Source organism: Syngnathoides biaculeatus, chromosome 14, assembly GCF_019802595.1.
Source record: "Syngnathoides biaculeatus isolate LvHL_M chromosome 14, ASM1980259v1, whole genome shotgun sequence".
In the NCBI taxonomy this organism is placed as follows: Eukaryota; Metazoa; Chordata; class Actinopteri; order Syngnathiformes; family Syngnathidae; genus Syngnathoides; species Syngnathoides biaculeatus.
In genome coordinates, this window is record NC_084653.1 from 3,427,287 (window position 1) to 3,453,698 (window position 26,412).

The following is a 26,412-nucleotide window of genomic DNA, read 5'->3' on the forward strand; positions in this document are numbered from 1 at the left end:
GTCGCATCTCCGCTGTGGTAGGAGCGTGTGTGAACAACATTTTTGATGGAAGAGCATCTGACAAGGACGAGGTCCAGCTGATGTCAGTGCTTTGAGCGCCGTCCTCTGCTTCACTTTTCCTCCGCTTGATGACAGATTGGACAAGCAGAAAAGGATCCTGTGACTAAATTGGAAATTAACAAGCAGCAAAAAGCTGTGACGTTCCGGTAACTTATCTCATGTATGATCATGGATAAGATAAGTCCAGCTAGTGCCATGCATCTTACTCGTAATCTTGCAGGTAACTGGGAGCGTTTCAAGCACAGATTTATTATACAGTATTCTTGGCAGCAAATGGAGCAGGAGGAGAAGAGGAAGTAACCTGAGAGCGGTTTGCTGGTACGTGTTCTACAACGTGGAAGTAAAGGTTGAATGGTTTGATATGCGCGTCGTCTCTTTGTTCTGCAATATAACAAGACCACGCATTCGCCAATAAAAAAAATTCGACTGTTCATTCGCTTCCCTGTCTTGGACAACTGTCGTCAAGATTTACACAGAAGAGTGAAAGTGTATAAAACTGAACGCATACAAATACTTTGTTGCTAAAACTTCGTTGCAGAGGCTAGATACAGGCCCAATTATAATATCCAATCTCCTTTGATCTGCTCTCAATCAGGAATAAATCCCACGTAGTGATGGACCCACTCAGATTTTTTCAATACAAATACCAAATTATATTTGGAAAAAAAAACTTAGGACAGGAAGTCGTCGCCTCCGTAAACCTGTCTCTGTCAGAGGGTTTATTATTGTTTCTTTTTAAATATGCATTGTTCCCAAAGGGGTCAATTTGGCTTTATAAATACTTCTAAATAATTTGAGATTGAGTAGAATAATTCCTACCTGAAATGAAATGCTCTCTACATAGATGTGTGTATTTCGTTAGGCACCATCCATCCCGTTTAATTGCCAAAATCCATCAATCTTTTCTAGTCTTTTTAGCTGATATTCTATAGAATGATATATTTGAAGAACTGTCTCGTCTATTGTGACAACCAACAGCACAACAGGTCTCGGGCATTGTGAAAAATCTGCTCCAGTTCAGCGACTCTCGCGCTGCTGAGCAGCTTTATTTGATTGGTGATATGACGCCGTAAACAAACGGTGACGTCATGCTCACGATCTCTATACCAGGGTGTCATTTCTCAGGCATAAATATAAAGATAACATAATCCTGTTCCCTAAACAAGTGCAAGAAGAGCATCCATCTTCTACCACTTCTCCAAGTCAGGTTGCAGGCGCAGCAGCTTTAGCAGGGATACCCAGACTTCCCTTTCCACAGACACTTCAGTTTCTCACGGTGATCGGCGCAGAGCAGTTGTGGGGAAACTTATTGCCCTCCGGCTCAGGTCTGTACATTGGCATTTACCCTGGTGAATGAGAGAGTAACCTCCCTCCGCCTTTTGCATTTGGGGACGGGTCCAGGACACTCTCGGTCGCAGTTCGTGGTGCTGGTCGTGTCATCAGACTTGCGACCGCATCTCTTGGACACTCTGGTGAAGAGACGGGCAGAGCTGTCAAATGACCACCACCTGGTGGTGAATTGGCTCTGATGGTGGCGTTTCAGGAGGGGGAAGCAGTGCAGCATCAACACTGTGTATAGTGGGGTTGGGACACTGCTGACCTCAAGTCAGGATGTTGTGAGTCGATGGGAAGAATGGAGCGGGGGATTGACAGACAGATCTATGCAGCTTCTGCAGTGATGCAGTCTTTGTATCGGTCCGTTGTGGTGAAGAGGGAGCTAAGTCTCCCTTAGAGATAGGGTGAGAAGCTTGGTCATCCAGGAGGGGCTCAGTGTTGAGCTGCTGTTCCTACGCATTGAGAGGAGCCAGATGAGGTGGCTGGGGCATGTGATTCGGTTACCTCCCCGACGCCTCCCTGGTGAGGTGTTCCGGGCATCTCCCAATGGAAAGAGACCCCGGGGACAACCCAAGACATGCTGGAGAGACTAGGTCTCTCGGCTGGTGTGGGAAGGCCTCGGGATCCCTCTGAAAGAGCTGGAAGAAGTGGCTGGGGCATGGGAAGTCTGGGTATCCCTGCTGAAGCTACTTCCCCCGCGACCTGACTCAGGATGGACATCTGGCAACATAACAATGTCAAAGGGCTCTTAGGGAGCTTCCATGGGGATTGGAGGCTGTGATTGTCGGACCGGGTTCTAGCACGTTTTGGCTGTTACTTGGTCCGAGCGCCCTGCCCCTCAGCTCTTCCTGCCCCGCTGGATTTTAAATGCACTCCACACATTTATCCCTCTGTTCTTTGAAATGCACCACATCCACCAATCTCTGGGGGATGGTGTGGGTGGGGGTTGTAGCGGTTCCGCAGTTATGCTTGGCACCCCTACCTTACCGGCTTTCTCCTCTTTGGCACTCCAGATTTTAAATGCACAACACCACTTGGGGACCTTACCGGCTTTCTCCTCTTTGGCCCTCCAGATTTTAAATGCACAACACCACTTGGGGGCTCGGATTCACGGGTAGGGCCAGTGACTTCCAGTCGGAGACCTGTCAGGCATAGTAATAGGGTATGTCGGTTTTGCACTTAGCTACATGGCAGTTCTCCTGAAGCCAGGCCCCCTGCGCTGGATGGCTGCTTGGTGTGTGGTCTCCCCTCTCATGCCCCGTGTCTGGCCCCTGAGTTCCAGCCCTCATCATTTGCATATTGGGTACTCCTATTTCTCCCATTCTTTGGATGGGCTGGGGTGGGCTGGGCTGGAACAGGGCGCATCTCTGGCCTCTGGTGTGAGTGGCTCGGGGGGGGGGGGGGGGGGGTGATGGTATTGTGTTCCTGCAGCTACTGCCGGTGGCCAGTTGTTGGGGTGCAATGGGAGGCCAGCAGTGCATCCTGGGTTGGCGTGACGTGTCCTGACCACAGGGTTGCTCTGATTGATTTGGTGAAGTCCATCGCCTCCATGTTGTGGACACAGCAATTATTGGACATTTCTGACACTTTGTCATTTTGCATGCACAATGGTGCGAATTTATTTGCATGTCTGTAGCCACACACCCTTGGTGTTCTTTTACTGGGTGTAGGGCTATGCACTTTTTGCAACAAAAATGTATACATAAAGAGGGTATGAATCACCCCACTGATATTTTTCTTATATAGTCCTCTACAATTAACTGTCAGTCCCACAACATTGTAGTTGTATTGTTGGGTTCACGATCCTTGTCTTGTCTTGCAAGCTTCTTCTCCTCTCCTTGTCCTGTCCTATCTTGTCCTCCTCTTCTTCCTTCACAGGAAGCACTACAGTCACAAAAGATCCACATTTCTTTCTTTGTTGTAGATATGATTTTTTTTCTCTCATTCCATTTACAGTTTGGAGCTTTGTCTTATTTTTTCTAGAAATTGTGTTGTGCTGAGGTGATTGACAATGATCCTCAATAAAACTTTGATTAAAGTATAAACAAATCATAGAGGAACCGCAAAAACTCAACTGTGACACAGTAAAACTGTTCCGGCATAAAGAGGCTACAGATTCTCCATTCTACTTGCTCGAACAGCTGAACAAGTCTCACACACACAAAAAAGAAATAACTATACAGGGGTGCCCAATGCATCGATCATGATCTACCAGTGACAGTTTAGGTCGATCTCGTTGACCCCCCCCCCCCCAAAAAAAAAAAAAAAAAACATAAAAAACAAAACGTCAGCCTATCACACTTCTTGTCACTTGATTCCGGTATGGCCAATAATACATAAATCGGACGCATCGATTGACTAACAGTGGGTTTGACCAATCCTGGCCTCTTTTGACGTTACTGTACATATGAACATAAATCCGAGTTCTCACAAGCTTGCTTCCTATTTACTGTCTGTCTCTTGAGTTCTCCATGGCATCTACTTATCCTCAATAAGGTCACGGGTATGCTGGACACAGCCTATCTTAGCTGACTTTTGGCGTGAGGCAAAGTACAGCCTGGCCTGGTCGCCAGCCAATCACAGGGCACATATTGACTACCAAGCAAACAATTGTAACCAATTGCACTTACACATTCACAGCCCGATTCTTGAGGACAAGCAACCTCACATGCATGGTTTGGGAAGCAACCAGAGTACCAGAAAGAAAGTGATGCAGCATTGGAAAGATGAAGCCCGGATTCTAACCCTTAACCTCATAACTTCAAATATCTGAACCATTCAGTCACTGTGCCATCTATTTAAATTCCTCAAATAGTGTGCCCTTACCCATTCGTGGTTCACCATTCACAGCCCCGCATATTCGCAGATTTTGGTCTATAAGTTTTTTTAAAAATTTTAAATCTATTGTTTTCGCGATTGTAAAGGTCTTAAATTCTCTTCTAAATAGACAAGGAGGCCACATTAAACATGGCGGCTTACAATGTGGTGCACCTTATGTGCAAATGCTGTTTTGTGACTTTTCCAACAAAGTACACTTAAACACACTGTTTAAACTGTGAGCATGCATGCCAGCAACTGTTTTAGCATATATGTAAGCTACTATATGATGGTGCTCACGAGGCAGTGAGGAACAATTGCATTTCATGTCTGCAAGCAGAAAGAGCTTACATTGCCCCACACACTGCATGTGTAGGCAGTTCATTACTGATAACACTCACAGTGTCACATTGAAACTAAAATTATCACACCACACCAAACAGAGTAGCTGAACTAACAAATAATAAAACAAAACAGTCTCATTAAATAATTACAAAACATGCACTTTAAACACTATTTACATGCTCCCAGCATGCTTTGCGGCACTATGGAGGTCCTTCGTGCCGCACCAGCATGCAACAATAGCTTGCCCCAATATTTGGGGGTGAGGTGGTGCGTGTGGACAGCAAAATGAGGAAAAACGTGGTAGTCATCACCGGTGCTCAAGGGAGGACATTCATTCAAAGATGCTTAATGTATGTTCACGTACTTTTAATACAATATGGCTTTCAAGCAGGCAACAAATTATGTAGCCTATGAAGCCAGTGGTAACAATAACAGGTGCAAATAAATATGCTGACATTTTGCCAAATTTTGCTGTAAAGCTTTAAATGCAGCTCTACGGGGGCAGAATCCAATACAATCTGTAGGCCGGTCCCAAGCCCGAATAAATGCAGAGGGTTTTGTGAGGAAGGGCATCTGGTCTAAAACTGTGCCAAACAAATATGATCATTTATCTAAAGAATACCATACCGGATCAGTCGTGGACCCGGTTAACAATGCCTGCCCCTGGGACCATTAACCTGCAGGGCGTCAGTGGAAATTCAGCTACTGTGGCTCAAAGACAAAGAAGAGGAGGAAAGCAGATTCGTCGGCAGAAGAGGAAGAGGAACGCGCAGAGCCTAGAACTGAGTGTTGGAAATTCGAATGTTGGGATTATGACAGGAAAAGCTCAGGAGTTGGTTGACATGATGATAAGGTTGGTATATTGTGCATCCAAAAGAGCAGGTGGAAAGATAGTAAGGCTAGAAGTTTAGGAGCAGGGTTTAAATTATTTTGTCATGGAGTAGATGGGAAGAGAAATGGAGTAGGGGTTATTTTAAAGGAAGAACTGGCTAAGAATGTCTTAGAGGTGAAAAGAGTATCAGATCGAGTGATGAGACTAAAATTTGAAATTGAGGGTTTTTTGTATAATGTGGTTAGCGGCTATGCCCCACAGGTAGGATGTGACCGAGAGTTGAAAGACAAATTCTGGAAGGAACTAGATGAAGTACTTTTTAGCATCCCAGATAGAGAATTGTGATTGGTGCAGATTGTAATGGAGATGTTGATGAAGGAAACGGGGGCGTTGAAGTGATAGGTAAGTACAGCATCCCGGAAAGGAACTTTGAGGGACAGATGGTGGTGGACTTTGCAAAAAGGATGGAAAAGACAGAAGTGAACACTTTTTTTCCCAGAAGAAGCAGGAACATAGAATGACCTAGAATGGTGGAGGTAGAAGTGCGCAGGTGGATTACATTTTGTACAGATGATGTATTACATCATGTAATCTGAAGGAGGTTACTGACTGTAAGGTAGTGGTAGAGGAGAGTGTGTAAGAGTACTTTGGTGGTGGGTAGGAAGATTAACAAGACAAAGGTAGCGCAGAGAACCATGTGGTGGAAGCTGAGAAAGGAAAAACGTAGTGCGGCCTTTTGGAAAGAGGTGAGATGGGCTCGCAATGGACAGGAGGAGCTCCTGGAATGCTGGACTACTACAGCCAAGGTGATCAGAGAGACAGGCAGGAGAGTACTTGGTGTGTCTTCTGGTAGGAAAGGGGAGAAGGAGACTTGGTAGTGGAACCCTAAAATACAGGAAGTCATACAAGGAAAGAGAATAGCAAAGACGAAGTGGGACACTGAGAGTACTAAAGAGAGTTTGTGACCAACTTATTCAAAAGAACACTAGCGGGCGAAAATATGCCTAAAAAATCGAGCAAAAGTGTGCTACTTTGCATTTTTAAGAACAAAGGCTATGTGCAGAGCTGTAGGAATTATAGAGGAATAAAGAGGATGAGCCACACAATGAAGTAATGGGAAAGAGTAGTGGAGGCTAGACTCAAAACAGAACTAAGTATCTGTGACCAACAGTATGGTTTCATGGGGTTATGAAATAGCGGATGGAGGAATAATTAGCATGAGGAATGATTAGAATGAGGAATGCACTAAAAAGGAGAGGAATGATGATTAACCTAAATAAAACAGAATATGTGCGTAAATGAGAATGGTTGAGGGGGAAGAGTGAGGCTACAGGGAGAAGAGATAGTGAGAAAGTGAAGAAATGGGTCCAAGCAGGTTAGAACAGCTTTCGGAAAGTGTTCGGTATGATTATGTGACAGAAGAGTCTCTGGTAGGATGAATGGCAAAATTTATAAAATAGTGGTTAGGCCGGCCATTATGTTCATATTAGAGACGGTGGCACTGAAGAGACGACAGGAAGCAGAACTGGAGGTGGCAGAAATGAAGATGTTGAGGTTCTTGCTTGGAGTGAGCAGGTTGGAAAGATTTAGAAATTAGAGAGACAGCCAAAGTTGGATGTTTTGGAAACAAGATTCGAAAGAGCAGACGTCGGTGGTTTGGACATGTTCAGAGGCGAGACAGTGAGTATATCATGACAAAGATACCTTTTCTCGTAAATGATGTAGTTTATTCGGTTTTAGGCATGCTTGCTTGCAGTGCTTTGCAGAGTTTAATTAGCTGCCCGAATAAAGAGAATATTCTCTTTAACTGATTTTCTGTGTTTTATAGGGAAGACGAGGAGAGCCTCCGGAGCAAGATTCGTGCCGACCATGAGCGGGCACTGCAGGAGGCTAAGGAAAAGCTACGGAAATCACGTGAGGAACAAGAGACTGAGATCCAGACGGAGAAGATCAAGGTGTTAGAGGACCTGAAGAAAAAGAATGCAGGACCAAAGCCCTTGCCACCTGTGCCCATGCCGAAGGTGGTGGGTGTTGGTGATGGTGAGCCCATCGAGCCTGAAGTCAAACAGAAACGGAACAAGATTCGAGAGGTAAGAAGATCGGTCATAATCTTAATGTCCACTTTGTTGCTTTTCCATTGGCAAAAGTGGGTATGCTTACTAGTACCCTGTCAGCCAGGGTACTAAATTTACCAGGTTAATAATATTACAGTATATGTGTAACTGCTGATTGCTTATTGATCGGTCACATTTGTCACCATTGTATCAATGTACCCTTTTAAGGATACAGAGCTACAACGAAAACAAATAATGATAGCCCACAGTCTCCACTTGGTTGGAGTGCTCCGTTTTTGTATGCTACCCTCAGTCTTCTCCATCTTTCCATCTATTTTTTTCTGGATATCTGAGGTCGGGTTCTGGGGATACTAGCGTTAGCCGGAAAGCCCTAACATCCCTCTCCCAAGCCATTTGATCCAGCTCTTCCGGGAGCATCATGGGGCATCCCCAGGCCAGCCAGGAGACATACAGACCCTTAAAAAAATTAATATCATCGAAAGGTTTCTTTCCATAATTCCATTCAAAAAGTTGAACTTTCATCCCTAATGAATAGATTGGCGCAGGCTCCCTCAGCCACGCCTACTTAGATACTGTTGCTATGCACCCCAAGCTACCGATCAAAATGGCGGATGCAATGTGGCCGTAGCATGTTATGAGCGAGTCATTAGAGCAGCAGTCGTCCTGTCCCATGTGCAGAAAAACACCCCTAAAGCATGATGCTGCCACCCCCATGCTTCACAGTAGGGATGGGGTTCTTGGGATGGAACTCATCATTCATCTTCCTTCAAAGACGGTTAGTGGAATTATGACCAAAAAGTTCGATTTTAAGACAGGCCTTGACATGTGGTGGTTTAAGCAAGGGAAGCTTACATTCTATGCATGTTTTCAAACCATGACATCTTAGTGCATTACCAAAAGTCACCTTGAAAATTGTGGTCCCACCTTTTTTCAGGTCATTGACCAAGTCCTGTCGTGTAGTCCGAGGCTGTACCTCACCTTTCTAAGGATCATTGAGACTCCACGACGTGATATCTTGCATGGGGCTCCTCTCTGATTGAGATAGACCGTCATCTTTAGCTTCTTCCATTTTCTAATAATTGCTCCAAGATTGGACCTTTTTTCACCAAGCTGCTTGGCAATTTCTCCGTAGCCCTTTCCAGCCGTGTGGAGTTGTACATTTTTGTCTCCAGTGTCAGGGACAGCTCTTTGGTCTTGGTCATGTTACAAGTTTGAGTCTTTGAGATTGTATGGGGTGGACAGGTGTCTTTATGCAGCTAATGACGTATCTGATTCAGGATAATAAATGGAGTGGAGATGGACTTTTAAAGGCGGACTAACCAGTCTAGGTGATAGATAGGTGTTCAAATACTTATTTGCAGCAGCACAAATAAATCATTAAGAAAATCATACATTGTGATTTCTGGATTTTTCTTTTTAGATTATCTCTTTCATAGTGGACATGCACCTACAATGAAAATTCCAGACTGCTCCATCATTTTTAAGCGGGAGAACTTGCAATATAGCAGGGTGTTCAAATACTTATTTTCTTCACTGTAAATTACGCTTTGAGGTGGGTGGGAAAGCGCATCAGGTATCCTCCCAGCAATCTCTCTGGATAACGCTCATCTCCATTACAGGTTCCTGTGATGAGCCTGCCAGTCCTAGCCACTATGCAGGTCCCCCAACACACCTGCAGTCACCAGGAGGCACACACCTGTGCCTCATCCCCAGTAGTTACCTGTAGTACTTATAGGACCCAGTAGACGGTCTGGCCTTGCCAGGTCGTTGCCATCAATGCCTGGTTCCTGCACTTCCGCCAATTCTGATCTCGACTCTGGCATACCGACCCCAGCCTGTCTCCCTACCTACCCCGTAAGCCTGACGTCATTATCACTGCTGCTCTCGTGGACTGCCTCCCTGGTTCCCGATTCTTGACATAAGATATTTCCCGAACTGCCTCCACGTTTCCCGAGTCGTGCATTTGGGTCCAACTCCGCATTCTGGTTATGACAGAACGATCTGGCCGGAAATGGACCCAGCTGACTCAGCTGAGATCCATCGCTCCCTTCAGATCCAGGGCAGACGCCTGGCCTAACAGGAGGCTGTTCTCCAGGTAACGAATCAGAACTCCTCAAAATAGGCGCTCCTTTGGAACCATGGCTCACTTCCAGGACCAGCGTTACCAACATCTGTCCGACAAAGCCCACCGCCGCTCCGACTCCAGGCCCGTCCCTGCCCACCTTCCTGCCGGTCACGGATGCTCAGCGGTTGGTGTGCACGCCACTCTCTCAGCCCGAGCGGTTCTCCAGAGACACTGGTAATGTTAAGCCCTTCCTCACCCAGTGTGATCGCCATTTTGAATTACAGGCTTCCGCCTTCCCTACTGACCGCACACGGATTGCCTTCGTGATATCTCATGTGACAGGGAGGGTGGAGGCTTGGGCTACTGCTGAATGATGCAGCAATTCCGAGACTTGCTGCCCCTGGACCTTCTTCGTGTGGGCGATGATGTAGGTGTTCCAGTACGCTTCCCCGGAACGCGAGGCGGCGGCTTCATTGGTCACGCTTCGGCAGGGGCAATGTCGCGTAGCAGGCTATGCCATCGAATTCCGCGTTTGAGCAGCAGAGAGTCGGTGGAACAAGGAGGCTCTTCTCGACGCCTTCCTTCAGGGACTCTCACCGCGGATTTATAACCATCTCATCGCAGTGCAACTGCCCACTACCCTGGACTCACTCATCGCCCTGACCCTCAGGATCGATCAGAGGCTAGCGATCCAGGGAAATGGGTTGACGCATTACAAGAGGAGGAGCAAGGAGTCCTTGCGCCACAGCCCGCTCTCCAACCGTTGCCGACATCTGAGACAGAGCCTATGTAAGTCGGGAGGTTCAACAGCCTGGCTGAGCAGCGGCAACGACGCTGACGAGAAGGTCTGCAGAAGGCTGGGTCACCTAGTGGCCCACTGCCTTTTCAGGCCAACGCGCCCCGCTTTCAAAATATCCACACCGGTGAGTGTCAACTACACTGGGGCTACCTTGAATCAGTCTCTGCTTCAGATTATGATCAGCGCAAGTGGACGTACCTGCACGGCTCCTGCATTCATAGATTCCCGGTCAGACGTGAATCTGCTAAATCCGCTTGTCGTCGACCTGTCGGGCCCAGAGACATTCTGGACGCAGCGGCTCCGCAACACTTATGCAGCTAACGGAAAATTCTTGTGCCAAGTGACGGACCATAATTTTTCACGTTTTTGACTCCCAAAACAGTGACATCATTTTGGGGAGGCCCTGGCTCGAGAGACAAAAGCCACACATCACTTGGTCCACCGGCCAAATCATAGCATGGGGTGCAGAGTGCGGCGCGGCTTGCTTCTTGGCTCCAGAAGAGGGGAATCCGCAGGTCGCCCCGGTAGAGCTGCGGGAGCCACAACCATAATCTGCCCTGTATCAACTACCAGGGATTGAACATCACCGTCAAAAATAGACACCCTCTTCCCCAGATCACCACGGCGTTTGAGTTGTTGCAAGGGGCCCGGATTTTCAGCAAACTGGATCTACGAAATGCGTAACACCTGGTGCGCATCAGGGAAGGGGATGAGTGGAAGACAGCCTTCAACACACCAACGGGCCACTACGAATATCTGGTGATACCGTTTGGTCTGACCAACGCGCCGGCGGTGTTCCAAAATTTTATTAATGATGTACTGCGCAAAATGCTAAACAAGCACGTGTTCGTCTACCTCGACGATATTTTGATTTTTTTTTTTTTTTTCCCCAGACGAGGCTTCCCATGACATACACGTTTGAGACGTGTTACAGCAACTGCTGCGACATGACCTTTACATCAAGGTGGAGAAGTGCGAATTTCATCGGCCCTCCGTCCCGTTCCTGGGCTTCATTTTAGCAGAAGGAGAGATCCGCATGGACCCCAGGAAGGTCGACTCCATCCTCCAGTGCCCTACTCCTACCAACCCCAGGGAGGTTCAGAGTTTCACCGGTTTTGCCGACTTTTACCGTAAGTTCATTCGTCGTTGGACGCGCTCATCTCACCTCACCACCCATTTGAGTGGGACGCAACCTGCCAGGCGGCCTTCAGCAGGGTCAGATCCAGGTTTAGGTCAGCTCCGGTCCTCATCCTGCATCATCTGGAGAGACAATTTGACATAGAGGTGGACACGTCGGATGGGGGCGGTGCTCTCCCAGAAGAGTGCGAGAAATGGGAGACTACACCCAAGCGCCTTCTTGTCCAAAAGACTGACTCCGGACGGAAGTATGATGTTGGGGATCGTGAGCTGCTCGCAGTCAAGACAGCCTTGGAGGAGTGGAGGCATTGGCTGGAGGGGTCCAAGGTGCCGTTCCTGGTGCTATGGAGGGGTCCCAGGTGCTGTTCCTGGTGCTAACCGATCACAAAAACCTCGAATATCTCAGGACTGCCAGGAGGCTGAATGCCTGTCAGGCCAGATGTGCTCTATTCTTCACCCGGTTTCGTTTTACATTGACGTTTTGTCTAGGTTCAAAGACCTGGGAAGTAGCCAAAGAGATGGTGTTGTGAATGGGTAGCACTTACAAGGCTGCGGCACATCGCAAGAGGAGGAGGGCACCGACATACAGGGTGGGACAACGCGTCTGGTTGTCCACAAGGAACCTTCCACTTCGGACGTAGTCCTGCAAGCTAGCTCCCAGGTTCGTGGGTCCGTTCCCCATCACCAAAGTAAGTAATCCAGTCGCTGTCTCCCTGAAGCTCCCCAAGTTGAAGAGAGTCCATCCCACATTCCACGTGAGCCTGTTCAGGCCAGCTCACCCGTCTCCGTTAGTCCCTATGGCCAAGCCCCCTCGGTCCCCCCGCATGGTCAATCGAGGCCAGGTGTACTCAGTGTGTCGGCTCCTGTCGTCCCGCTGTAGAGGGAGGGGGTTACAGTACTTGGACTGGGAGGGATACGGCCCGGAAGAGTGTTCCTGGATCCCGTCCCGGTTCGAGGTAGATCCCAAGCTCATTTGGGACTTCCACGCATCCCACCCTGGGGTGCCTGGGCCATCTGGGGCCGGCCGTTAAGGAGGGGGGTACTGTCATGATCCTGCCGATCCAGCCCTGGCTGTGCAGGTACCCCGACACACCTGGAGTAATCAGGAGACGCACACCTGCGCCTCATCCCCAGTAATTACCTGCAGTACTTATAGGACCCAGCGGACAGTCTGGCTTTGCCAGATCGTTGCCATTGATGCCTCGTTCCTGCACTTCCTCGACTCTTATCTCGACTCCCGGCTTACCGACCCCTGCCTGTCTCCCGACCTACCCCGTGAGCCTGACGTCTCTATCACTGCTGCTCTCGTGGACTGCCTGCCTGGTTACCGACTCTGGACTAAATAAAGATATTTCCCGAACTGACCTCCACGTTTCCCGAGTCGTGCATTTGGGTCCAACTCTGCATTCTGGTTATGACAGTTCCCCAACCACATCGAAGCACCATATTTCTGAATCGGATATAAGCAAGACACACTCAGAGGCTTAAAGTAACCATGCGCTCTCTTTGTTTGTGGGTAAAGGATCGCGGCTGTAGGCAGCATGGGGGGAATTAAGAAAATGAAGCTCATTGATTGGTCAAAAGGGAGCTGTCGATCATTCTGACGGATCCATCCATAGTGTTGTGGTACACTAGCCTGACTTTGGGAACCAGTTCCCACTCAGGGATGGTGTGAATGTGAGTACAAATGGTTGTCCCTGTCTTTTTGTGCCCTGTGACTAGTTTAGGGTGTCGTCCACCTTTCACCTGAAGCCAGCTAGAATAGGCTCCAGTGCCCCGCAACCTTTATAAACTGGTGTTGAAAATGGATGGATGGAAGTTGTACGTTCACAGATTAGAAATTCATGCCCCACAATTTAAACAATTAAATATCTTTTTAAATGATTGGGACTTCCAGCTCATAAAACCCCGAAAATAGGGAGTTCAGGCACATTATAATACTGTGAACATATCACCCTCAACTTTGCAGGCCGGCCATAAAGATTTTAAACTGTGTGTAACATACCATCTAAATAAACTCTCAGTTGGGCTCAAAATGGCAAAGACTGCAGACTTGAAAACATTTGAACAAGAAAAAAACATTATTAATACCGTCAATAGAATGGACAGGGTTCGCACGCGGCCCTAAAAGTCCCCAAAAACCCCCAAATTTTTGAAGGTACATTTAGGGGCTCCTAAAAGTCCTTAAAATCCGCGAAAACCGGTCAAGCCCCTAAAAAGGCCTTAAATTAAAAAAAAAAAAATCAAAGTGAGGACCTCTACCGCCAAAATTCTCCCTAAAAAATAAATTAATCTTTTATTTAAAAAAAAATAGCTATCTGTCTGGCGTCCAAATCAGCCGGAAATTGTCAACGGAAGTCACTGTGTTGACAACTAGTCGCCAATTTTGTCGATATTCCATTGTTTGTTTCCGTGAGTAGGCATTTCACTTCGTCTTCGTTACGACGTAGCGTAGTTCTTTCATCGATCCAACTTGTATCACGGGGAAGTGCATTTTTCAAGAAGCTTGGGTTGAAAGTAAGGAGTTTGGGAGGTGGGTTTGTCGAGATCCAAAAGATCGGCACATGTCTTACTCCCATCTGTGCAAGCAGAGTTACCAGCTTGAAAAGATGGGCGTCAATGCGCTGGAGTCGCACCGGAAAAAGAGGAGAGACACTGATTTGGCGAAGACTCTCTCATCTTCTGTTGGTATGAATCTGTTTCTAAAATATCAAGATAGTGAAGCATCAACTTCAGGCAGTGGTACTCGCAGTGCATGCGCACGAGGGATCGCAAAAAAACGATTACTTTCATAACCGGTTTTAACCGAACAGTACAAAAAACAAAAAAACGATTAACCAGTTTTAAAAACGGTACCATAGGGGTGATTACACAATTCACCGGCGGGACCTCGAGTTGGGGTGCGGGGTTCCGCACGGACTGTTTCTGTTCTTGCTCTTCCGGAGTGACGAGTTCACAGAGTTCCCCCCGTTATGCGAGTAGTGTTTTGATGTCTCCCAATAAAACAAGTTTTGTTCCTGTGTCCGACACTCCGCCTCAGACTCCTTCTCTCCGGCACTACACCATCGATCGTTAATTTACTCCGCGGTAATGGGGTAGTTTGTATACAATATTGACAAACAAGCTTGTTGAATGTGGCTTTCAACAACGCACTCGTGTAAGTTAAATTTTTATTTTTTTTTTGTAAAAATGTTTTAATGTTGGCATTCTTCTTTTTCAGACTTTCAGAAAGGGCATGAAAGTATACCGAGTGTTTCCTCGATGCCATGTTTGATGTTTCTTTGATTTAACTGAATGTTCTTTTGAGTCCAACTTTACTCTAACAGCGAAACTTGAAAAAAGTGGAAATGATGTTGAAAAAATAGCGCAATGTGGAGTACCGGAACCGGAAGAAATGATTGGAAATTTTAACTGATTTCAAAAGTCCGATTACGGTTTCGGTTTTAGAAAACCGGTTATAACCGGTTATTTGTGACTGGTTGCGATCCCTAATGTGCACCTACAGTTGTCCAGCCATCGACTTCAACCAGCCAGAAGTCAGGCTTTATGAACGTAGTTCAATACACGAAGATGGACTCGTTAAAGGCAGAGATCGTGTGGACTTTAAAAGTGATCTGCAGCCATTACAGTTACAAATCTTGTGAAAATAATTCAAAAGTGTTTGCAGTCATGTTCCCAGACAATGACATTGCTAAAAACTACAACTGTGGGGAAAGGAAAACTTTGTACCTGGCTACATTTGGCATCGCTGCCCACTTTTCATCTCTACTGCCTCAAAGCCAAAAAAGCCAGAATAGAGACTGACATATCTACGCTTATTGAAAAGGCTGACAGGCAGTGTGGGGAGGCAGAAGAAAAGAGGAATCTGAGGTTTATCACCGAGGCCAATGCACTCAGAGGCAGAGCAAAGGACAAGAGAGCCACTTTGGCACCTCTGCAGCAACAAATAGAGGAGGCACTGGGTAGGCTCAAGGAGCTAGAGTAGGGGTGCTGAGACAGACATCAGTAGAAGACATTTGTGTATATAGTTGCAATTGTAGTTAGAATCTGTTTTTCTGTAGACTGTTATGTGAAGACATTGACAATGGTCATATCAATGAGAACTACCACAAGGGGCGACAGGTGATCAGTGTCACAGGTACTGAGGTACTGGAACATTTGATGAACCAAGAACGGTTGATGGCACCATTGTGTAAGTCTTTTTTCCTTACTCTTGATTTCCCATGATGGCCCTAAATTTTTCGTGTCGGCCCTATATTTTTTCCGTGTCAGCCCTAAATTTTTCGTCTCAGCCCCTAAGAATGCCCCTAAAAAGCCCTTAAATTTTTTGGGTCAGACTGAGTATGAACCCTGATGGATTAGCCACAAAAATTAATCGCGAAGGAGGTTGGCAGTTTACAGAGTGCTGTGTCCAAGTATATCATTGGAAAGTCTCGTGGAAGGAAAAAAATGTGTCAAGAAAAGCTGGACGACCAAAATAGATGACTGTTGTCTTTAGTGTATTATCAAACAGAGAAGAGTCAATAATCTTTCAGAGATCCAGAAAGAGTGGCGTGAGGTGAGAATCACAACTTCAAAACCCACCACATTTGGACGCATTCAGGAAGAAGGGCTTCAACTGTCGGTTCCTTGGGTCAGCCACTTTTGAGCCTGAGGAAGGAAGCGTCTCAACTGGGCCAAGGAGAAGAAGGACTAGATTGTTGGGCTGTGCTCATAAGACCTCTTTTCTGATGAAAGGAACGTGTGCCTTTCATTTTTTTTGGAATAGTCTCTGGGTTTGGAGGAAGACTGGTGAAAAAGAGAAACTAAGCTGCCTAACGTCCAATGTGAAATATCCACAGCCAGTCATGATTTGGGATGTCATGATCAGTGCAGATGTTGGTAAACTCTGCTTTCTGAAATCCGAGGTCACTACAACGGTCTACTGGAAAGTTCAAGAACTTCATGATTCCTTCCGCTGAGGATCTGTATGGAGATGTCGATTTCATCTTCCACAAGAAGAGGTTTCCAGCAAAACCTGGTTAATACCCATGCCATCAGAGTGCTTGACTGGCCACCAAACTCACCAGATCTAAACCCCATTGAGAATCTTTGGGCTGTTATCAAGAGGAAAATGAGAAGCAACAGACCCCAAAATAAGGGGACAAACTGCAAGAATCAAGGGAATCTGGGTTTCAATAACTCAATGCCATAGCACACCGAGGCAGTGGTTAGACCAAGGGAATTTCCAACACTATCTATCCATCCAGCCATCTCCTACCGCTTATGATATTAAGCCTGCGTTGATTCCTATCCTTGATCCATAACGTAAGTAATCTTTCCATCTCACCAACGATCAAAGACCATTGCTTGTTTTTTTTTCTTCTTCACAAAAAAAGTTGCTTCTTGATCAGTGTATGATCCCTCATAGGGGCAAAACCTTTCACGTGCACTAAAATACCAAGGTCGTCCGACTGAAGTCCAAGTCTTTGTCATGTCCGTCGAGGTTAATCCTTTCTCCGATTATTATTATTATTTTTTTCAATGATATTGAGCTTCATTTCCATGGTCATTGCTTTTCTTTGTGCTGGACCAGCATTGTGGAAAAAAAAAAAACAGCTTTCTTCTTGTGGGCCATAATGTGCAAAAAGGTGGGCGACAAGGGCAAATAATGTCTCTGCGCACAAACCGATCTGCAATATGCATGAGCTAAGCAGAAACACTGTGGTGCTGGGGCCATAATGGCAGACAAGACTCGGGTGTCATAAAGTCTAAACATTTTATGTCAAGACCGTCTTAACCCGAGAACTCCCTCTAATTACCGTGCAATTTTGATGATTGACAAAGAATAAATTCCAGAGAGTGCAAATCCACCACAATGATTGCTTAACTCTTGACCGCATCTAATTTGTTGTTGCTGTAACATTTAGATGATGAAGCATGCATGGGACAGCTACCGTCAATACGGCTGGGGTCACAACGAACTCAAGCCTCTTGCCAAGAAAGGACATTCTACAAATATTTTTGGTAAGATTCCCAACTAAACTCAGTCACGCACACATTTGTCCGAACCCCAATCATAAACATGACACCCTTTCACAGCCATGGCTGGTGGATAATTTAAAATAATAGTACATCTGTAAATAACTTGCCTTTACACTAAAAAGTCTTTGAATAACGCACCAATTATAGGTGACAAAACTTAAACTATGGCACAGTCATGAAAGCCCCTAATGATAACATGTTAGTTGGTGGTAGAAATGTACTTCATTCACATTAAGTTTCCTTGCTTTTTCACTTTTAACATACAAAGGTTATATTTCTGCATCTAAACATTGCGCTAGTATATCCCTACTCTGCAGTTCCCAGCACAACTTCTTTCTTTGCTCTTTTACATAACAATGACATTGCCGGCTTACTATATTCGTTACATGCATTTGACCCAGTTTGTGTTATTGCTCCTTTTAAACAAATGCCCTGATTCCCTGAACTCACCATGTTTACACTTGGACAGCACAGACAGGTCCACTAACACGTACGTCATTGTTTCAGGACCCTTGGTGGATGAACATCACATTAGATTGTTCACAATGTGACTTGCTGTCACACATCCAAGTTGTGTTTTCTTCTATTCACCTTAATAGTTTCTTTTGCACAACTTCCTGTCTACAGTTTTTAATATAGTTATACTTTGCATAAGCGATCATATCCTTTATCCAATCCACTTCGTTGGTGGTAGCAGCTCTTTTGATAAACTATACATAAAGATGAAGCCAGAAATTTACACAAGTAAATAAAAGTCAGTTTCTTTCAGCTTGTCCTGTTAGGGTCGCCACAGTATGACATCTCAGATGAGCGCTCATATTTATTTAGCACAGTTTTTACACCGGATGCCCTTCCTGATGCAACTCCTCTCAGGGAGTGGAGGCCCCAGTGGCATACAAACTCATGACCCCTGGTTTACCAAACCAATGCTCTAACCCAGGGGTGTCAAACTCCCTTTGGTCTGCGGGCCGAATACAGCTTAATTTGAGATCAAGCGGGCCGGACCAGTAAACTCATTGCAAAATTACATAGAACTAACAATAAGCCCACTTTTTTCCTTTGTATTAGTCACTAATACTAATAATTAGTGCAAAGAATGAGTAAATTATCAAAATGTTTATTAACAGAATTTTCCTTTTACATTATGAACAATATATTATGAACAAGAGAATAACATAAGAACATAAATAAAGTATGTGCAATTTTAACAACACTTTTACACAGTTAAACATATATTTAAGTGTGTTGTACATAAAACTGATCACAGAAATAGTAACAATGTTCCAAAAACATTTAGTACCAGCCTTGTGGAACTTAAAAACACCGTTTTTCAACATCTGGAAAGCAATTTGAACAAATGAATAACTTTCACAGCAATTATTCGTCTTGCTTGGAATTTGCCCTTGAAACTTGACATCGTTTATCCTGCACAAGTGCATCAATATGAGGCATCATGTCCTGAGAAGCAGCCAATTTCAGAATCTCATTCAAATGCTTATGTGTGAGCTTTGAGCGCAGCTTTGTTTTATTAATGTTCATTTGTGAGAAAACTTGCTCACAAAGGTAGGTTGTCCCAAACATGGACAATGTTTTAGCAGCTAGTGCTGTCAATGCGGGATAGGCTGGTAGGAGGTACTTGTAAAATGTGTCCAAGCTTACAGAGGCAAATCTGTCCTTCAGTTCTACATCACACTGCAAATCAATGATTTCAAGTTGCATGGCAACGGGCAAATCAGAAGCTTTGACTGAATGGTGAGCGAAAAACTGCAAAATCTGTTTCGAGTTCGCTAAAAACCTGAAATCTTTTCACAAACTCCATCAACAGGCCTGAAATCTTCTCTTTGTACCGTTTCACGTCAGAATTAACGCTTGCTGCGCACATATCTTTTAAACAGGGAAAATGAGCAGGGTCACCGCTTGCCACCTGCGTCTCCCATAACCCAAGCTTTAACTTGAATGCACGTATGCTGTCATAATACTGTGTTACGATTTTTTTACATCCCTGCAACATTTTGTTAAGAATATTCAAGTGCTCAGTGATGTCAACCATAAACGCAAAGTCCTGCAGCCCCATATGGCACTGTAATTCCTTAACAGGTTTACCTTTTTTCTCCATGAATTGTCCGATTTCATCACGTAAATCAAAGAAGCGCTTTAGCACAGCACCTCTGCTTAACCATCGTACGTTCGTGTGATAAGGCACGGATAATGTTACAGTCACTGAGAAAGCTGTCAAATTGACGATGATTGAGACCTATGGCTCGGATGAAATTAACAGTTCGGACAACCACCTCCATGACGTTATCCATTCTTAGCGATTTGCTGCATAATGCCTCCTGATGCAAAATGCAATGAAATGTCCAAAAATTACCTCCCCCATTTGCGGCTTGTACTTTATCTCTGAACTTTGTCACAACACCTACCTTTTTACCGATCATTGACTGCGCACCATCAGTAGTCAGGCTTACGGCGCGTGACCAGTCCGCTCCGACTCTGTCCAGCGCTCCAACGACAGAGCTGAAAATGTCCTCAGCTGTTGTGGTGTCGATCATCGGCACCAGCTCGAGAAACTCCTCTGTGACATTCAAAATCTTGTCAACTCCACGAATGAATATGGCCAGTTGAGCGACGTCCGTGATATCAGTACTCTCATCAATCGCAACAGAAAATGCCACAAATGACCCCACTTTGCGTTTTAGTTGGTGGTCCAAATCTGCAGAGAGTTCCAAAATCCTGTCTGCCACGGTATTTCTTGTCAAGCTTATATTGGCGAAAGCATGTCGCTTCTCAGTACACACAATTTCAGCAGCCGTCAGCAAGCAGTTTTTGATGAACTCTCCATCACTGTACGGCTTTGATGCCATTGCTATTTGGCTCGCAATTAGGGAGCTGGCTTTCACCGCAGCATCACTGGCTTCTCGGCTCCGGGTGAAAACAGATTGCTGTTTCTTCAGACGCGCCATAATTTCATTTACCTTCTGTTTTCTCAATTCTCCATGCAAACTGTTGTATTTTTCACCATGCTGAGTTTCGTAATGGCGCCGAATATTGTATTCTTTAAGCACCGAAACTTGCTGCTGGCACACCAGGCACACGGGTTTCCCATTCACCTCCGTGAACATATAAGAACATGTCCATTTTTCTTGAAAAGTCCGACACTCTGTGTCTACTTTTCTCCTTTTTGACAAAGACATTTTGCTGATGAGGGTGCGAGGCAAACGGAAAAGTAGATAATGCAATTGTCGCCAATAGACGCTGTACAGACGTTCAATTTTACCAGGTCAAGGTGGTCCTAGTTCCGCCGCAGTGTTGCTTTCATGTTGTCTGCACGTACTAAAACACTGCGCCCCCTAGCGGATAATACAAGAACTACAAATTTTAAAGAAAATTCATATTTTTTTTTATACAATGCAGCTTTCTTCCCCGGGCCGTACCAAACCACTAGACGGGCCGGATCCGGCCTGCGGGCCGTATGTTTGACACCCCTGCTCTAACCACTGACCTATGGGGCATCAAGCCAGAAATTTACATACACTGTACAAAAACGCACATTGCATTCTTTGTCTCTATCTCAAGTCAATTCAGACTAAATCACTCTCTTTCAGGTTATTGAGGATCACCAAAATAATTTAATTTTGTTAAATGCCACAATAACAAGAGAGAATATTTAAAAAAATAAATTTGTATTTTCTTTGAGGTCAAAGGTTTATGTACACAAAAATTTTCCTTAAATAACATGGGGAAGCCAAAATGGTGAGGTGATGGCTTTGCAAGCTTCTGAGAAGATAACTGACATAAATGATGCCTTGCCTGAAGAAATATTTAAGGCCACACCTCAAACACTCTGCTTCCTTTTTTAAATAATGGGAAAACAAAATAAATTGGCCAGGAAATCAGAGAAAGTATCATGGAGCCCGACAAGTGTGGCTCGTCCTTTGGTGCTGTTTTCAGATGTTTGAAGGTGCCACGTTCATCTGTCCAAACAATTGCACACAAATCAAAACATCATGGGAATGTACAGCCGCTGCACCGCTCAGGAAAGAGACCTGCTCTGTGTCTCAGAGATGAAAGTGTTTTGGTCGAAGATGTCAATCAATCTCAGAAAACAAGCTAAATACCTTGTGAAGATGCAGGAGCAGTAGGTCAAACAGGTCAGTTCCAGGGTGGTAAGTGTCCTTGATGATTTTTTTTGGTGCTCTACTAAGACACCGGGCGGTGTAAATGTCCGGCAGAGAGGGGAACAGGCAGCCAATAATTTTACAAGGGTTCTTTAATACCCTCTCCAGTCTCTCTCCGTCAGTTAAATTCCCATACCACACTGTGATGCATTATGTAAGCAGGCACTCAATGGACGACCAATAGAAGGTCAGCAGCAGGCTGGAGTTAAGGTCTTGCTTCCTTAGGACTCTCAGTAAGTGTATCTGCTGGTGAGCCATCTTTGTGATCGTGGAGATTCCAGGATATGTCAGAAGAGATGAGCACGCTGAGGTACCAGAATGTGTGGACCCTCCCCACTCGCTCCCCATCAATGAAGGAGGAGGCTGCGTCATTGAAGGCCCTCCTGAAGTCGGCAATGATCTGCTTGGTTTTCTTGATGTTCAGAATCAGGCTGTTTATTGAGCACCAAGTTGCCAGCTTCAGGAACTCCGCCCTCTAGGATGCTTTGTTTCCTCCTGAAATTAGTCCAACCACTGTGGTGTCGTCAGCAAACTTCACTATGAGGTTGTTATGGGCCGGATGACAATCATGGGTAGAGAGGCAGTATAGGAGGGGGCTTAACACACAGTCCTGATGGGAGCCAGAGCTCATCATCTGTGTGTAGAAGAGGTAGGGGCCCCATTCTCACACTCTGCGACCGGTTAGTGAGAAAGTTCTTAATGCAGGCACATGTGTTAGGTGGAATGCCAAGGGTGTTTAATTTGGTAATGAGAATGTCTGGGATGATTGTGTTGAAAGTCGAGCTACAGTCAACAAAGAGGATTCAGACGGAGCTCTTCTGCTGGTCCAAGTGAGCCAGCACGGCGTGGAGGGCTATGGTGATGGCATCTTCAGTAGGTTTGTTTTCATAGTCCACAAACTGATGAGGGTCAAGTTTGCCAGAAAGATGGGCCTTGATTTGTTGAAGAAGCAGTGTCTCAAAGCACTTTGTGATTACTAGAGTCAGGGCCACCTGGCGGTAGTCATTCAGGTTGGTGGTGGTAGACTTCTTTGGTACCAGGATGATTATGGCTCATTTCAGATAGAATGGGATGACTTCCTGGGCCAGGGAGAGGTTAAACATGCTGGTAAAGATGAGAGAGAGCTGGGAGCCACATGCTCTGAGTACCTTAACAGGAACTCCATCTGGACCAGCAGCTTTCTTTGGGTTCACTGCCAGGAGCACCTGCTTGACGTCATGCTCACTGGCAGTGAAGGATGTGGTGCAGGAGCTGGCTAGGGGCAGAGCAGACACTGATGGGTGCTGTTGTTGTGTTGTTTCAAAGCAGGCAAAGAAGCTGTTAAGTTCCTCTGCCATTGTTTCACTCAATTTCTCTGGTTGTGTAGCACAGCCTCTGTTCTTCGTGAAGATGTGAATTGCCTGCCACACCCTCCCTTAGTTCGCTTTTGCTTTTTTAACATCCCTTTTCAGATTGGCTTAAGTAAACTTGTAGAGGTCGCTATCACCTTATCTATAACCAGTATCGTGGCCTCTGAATAGTGTATGGACCTGGCTGGTCATCCAGGGTTCCTGAGTGGGAAACCCCCAATTTTTTATGTCCGCAGTTGTGTTACTGATACAAAACCCGATGTAGTCCAGGGTTATAACAGTAGATTATTCCAACTCCTGTTGTCCATATAAGTCCACGTCTGTATGTGAGAAACACTCCTGCCATTTGGAGAGTGTTATCAGGTCAGGTAGTGACAGTCTTGAAGGTGTGCCTGTTCATGTCCCTCAGGTGGGTGTAGGCTGGGTAGAGGAGTAAGGAAAAGGTGGTTGGATTGGCTGAGGTTAGGGAGTGGTATTGCTCGGTATGTGTGCTTAATATTAGTGTAGACAGGATCTATAGTATTCTCCCCTCTGGTGGAACATTTAACATGCTGATAGAATGTGGGGAGTGTGGGCTTCAAATTGGTCCTACTAAAGTCTCTTGCTACTATGTGGACACCAACCCGCTGGTGTTTGTTAAGGGTGTCATGCAGGAGGGAGATCGCCATTTTCCACTAGCACTGACTGGAATATACACAGCCATGATGAACATTGTTTGTTCCCTGGGTAGAAAGAAAAAAGGTCGACTTCAAAGACATCTACTCAAGATCAGTTGAGCAATGCCTGTCCACAATAGTCCCACTGTTGCTGCAGTTATGCAAAACATACAGCTTTATAGCGACACTAACTTAAAACATACGGTACCATGCATGCACACTATTTAAAAATACACCGAGAGAAAAACGGAGTTCATTTTTACGTTATTGAAGTATATAACAATGTGAACAGTGAGTTCGGATGTACTTTATCGAAGTAGTTAACAATGTACGTAGTCACAGAATTTTTAAAAAAAATTCACAAATGATGCCGGCTTTTCGAACAACAGTGTAAGCAGACATGTTAGCCCAAACATCCACAATCCATTCACGAATTGTGGCGTAACTCTCCCGACACTGGCTCCCAGTCTGAATTAAGCTGTTCACCATTTGTCATCCATTGCTCCCACACCGCTCGCAGCTTCACATTGTACACGATTTTGTCAAGCCTCCTGTAATAATGGCAAGCTCCGACTTCATTAGCTGCACTTGTTTTTTCACGGCGGTTTGTTCTTTGTTCTTTGATCATTAACCCATTGCTCGAATTGCTCTTCCAACTTGGGCCACCCTGCCTTGTTTCCGCAGAAACTTATTTTTGTCTTCTTGACTTGGCAAAGCTTAGATTCCTACTTCCTCTACTTTAAGAGCATGGATTCGTTGATCTTGAATTCTCTCACAGCTGCTTGATTTCAATGTTTCTCCGCGTAACTAATAGATTGCAATTTAAACTGTGCTTCGTAAGCGTGTCACTTCGTTGGTGCCATTTTTGGGGGTTCTTAGCCAAAACGATGTTGTTTAGCACAAAACACATACCAGCATTGAATACCTGCCTTTAGTATCCTCTCCCACACCCCTTCTAATGTCATCATGCTGTCCTCTCACGTGTCCGCTTTTCCTCTATATAACTATTGTGTCGGCAGGAAATGCTCCCAGTCAGTTAGATTTTGGCATCGGTGTACACATAAAGCGTTCATTTTCATTTTCACGTGTGCCTTATCGCTGTAAAAACATGGTGTGTCTGGAACATACAAGGAATTTGTCTCTTGTAGTTTGCGCCGCCCTCATACGACAACACGACGACAACAGAGACAGTCAATTGAGACAAAAACATTGTGGTGAAATAAAGGCTGCTGGTCGTCTTGCAAAGATGGAACTCATTCATCTTCTACCTCCAATTAGAGGTCGGTTTGCGGGAGCACCAGCTTTAACAGGGATGCCCAGACTTTCCTTCCTCCAGCCACTTCGTCCAGATCTTCTGAGGGGTTCCCGAGCCATTTCCAGGCTAGCTGAGAAATGTATTCTCTTCAGCGTGTCCTGGTTTGTCCCCGAAGTCTCATTTCAGTGGAACGTGCCTGGAACACGACACCAGGGAGGATTCCTGGAGTCATCCAAGTCGTATATCCCAGGCACCTCATCTGCCTCCTCTCAATGCTGAGGAGCAGTGGCTCAACACTGACCCCCCCCTCCTGGATGACCGAGCTTATCACCCTATCTCTAAGGGAGAGCTTGGACACTGATTTCGTCTGCTTGTATCCAGCATCTTGTTCTTTCGGTTGTGACCCACATCCCATAGGTAAGGGTAGGACCACAGATTGACTGGTAAATTCAGAGCTTTTGACTTAGCTCCTTCTTTACCATAACAGATGGATACAAAGTTCGCATCACTGCAGACATTGCACCAATCCACCTGTCAGTCTCTCATTCCCTTCTTCCCTCAATCTTGAACAAGACCCAAATATAATTTAAACCCTCCACTTTGGGCAGGATCTCATCCCTGACCTGGAGAGGACATGCCACTCTTTTCCGACTGAGGACCATGATTTCAGATTTGGAGGTGCTGACTCTCGTCCCAGACGCTTCACGCTTGGCTGCAAACCACTTCAGTTAGATTTGGAGATCGCAGCTTGATTAACCCAACAGAACCACTTAATCTGCAAAAAGCAGACATGCAATATTGAGGCCACCAAACCGGACCCTCTCTATGCCTTGGCTGCGCCTAGAAATATTCCATGAATGTTATGAACAGAATCGGTGACAAAGGACAGCCTTGGTGGAGTCCAACCCTCATCAGAAACAAGTCTGACCTACTGCTAGCATTGCAGACCAAACTCTGACAAATGGTCGTACAGTGACCAAACAGCCCACATCAGGGGGTTCGGTACCCCATACACCCAAGCCCCCCACTAGAATCCCGAGGAGAACGTCTTATCAAAGTTCACAAAACACACACAGGTCCACTGTTCCACGGCCATGACAAAAAACATTGTTCCTCCTGAATATAAGATATGACTTCCTGTTGGACCCTCATCTCCAGCACCCTCAAATAGACCTAACCAGGAAGGCTGAGGAGTGTGATCCCCCTGTAGTTGGAACAAGCCCTCTGGTCCCCCTTCTTTAAAATGGGGACCACCACCCCAGTCTGCCAATCCAGAAGCGCTGTCATAGATGTCCACGCAATGTTGGAGAGACGTGCAATCAGACAGCTCCACAACATCCAGAGTCTTTAGGAACTTTGGACAAATCTCATCTATCCCAGGAGCCTTGTCACTGAGGAGCTTTTTAACCAACTCGGTGACTTCAACCCCAAAGATTGGACAGCCCGCCTCAGAGAACCCAGACTATATTTCCTGATGGGAAGGTG

The 26,412-nt window shown here is 45.6% G+C and overlaps 1 protein-coding gene across 4 annotated transcripts in view; it reads left to right on the forward strand.

Moving 5' to 3' along the window:
* man1a2 (mannosidase, alpha, class 1A, member 2) overlaps positions 1-26,412 on the forward strand; it is a 153,679-nt gene that overhangs the window by 20,697 nt on the left and 106,570 nt on the right. For all 4 annotated transcript variants that reach the window (XM_061842304.1, XM_061842307.1, XM_061842308.1 and 1 more), the window contains 2 exons: positions 7,218-7,479; positions 17,375-17,471. In XM_061842304.1, the coding sequence (XP_061698288.1) occupies positions 7,218-7,479; positions 17,375-17,471 (359 nt within the window). The remainder of the gene's footprint in view (positions 1-7,217; positions 7,480-17,374; positions 17,472-26,412) is intronic.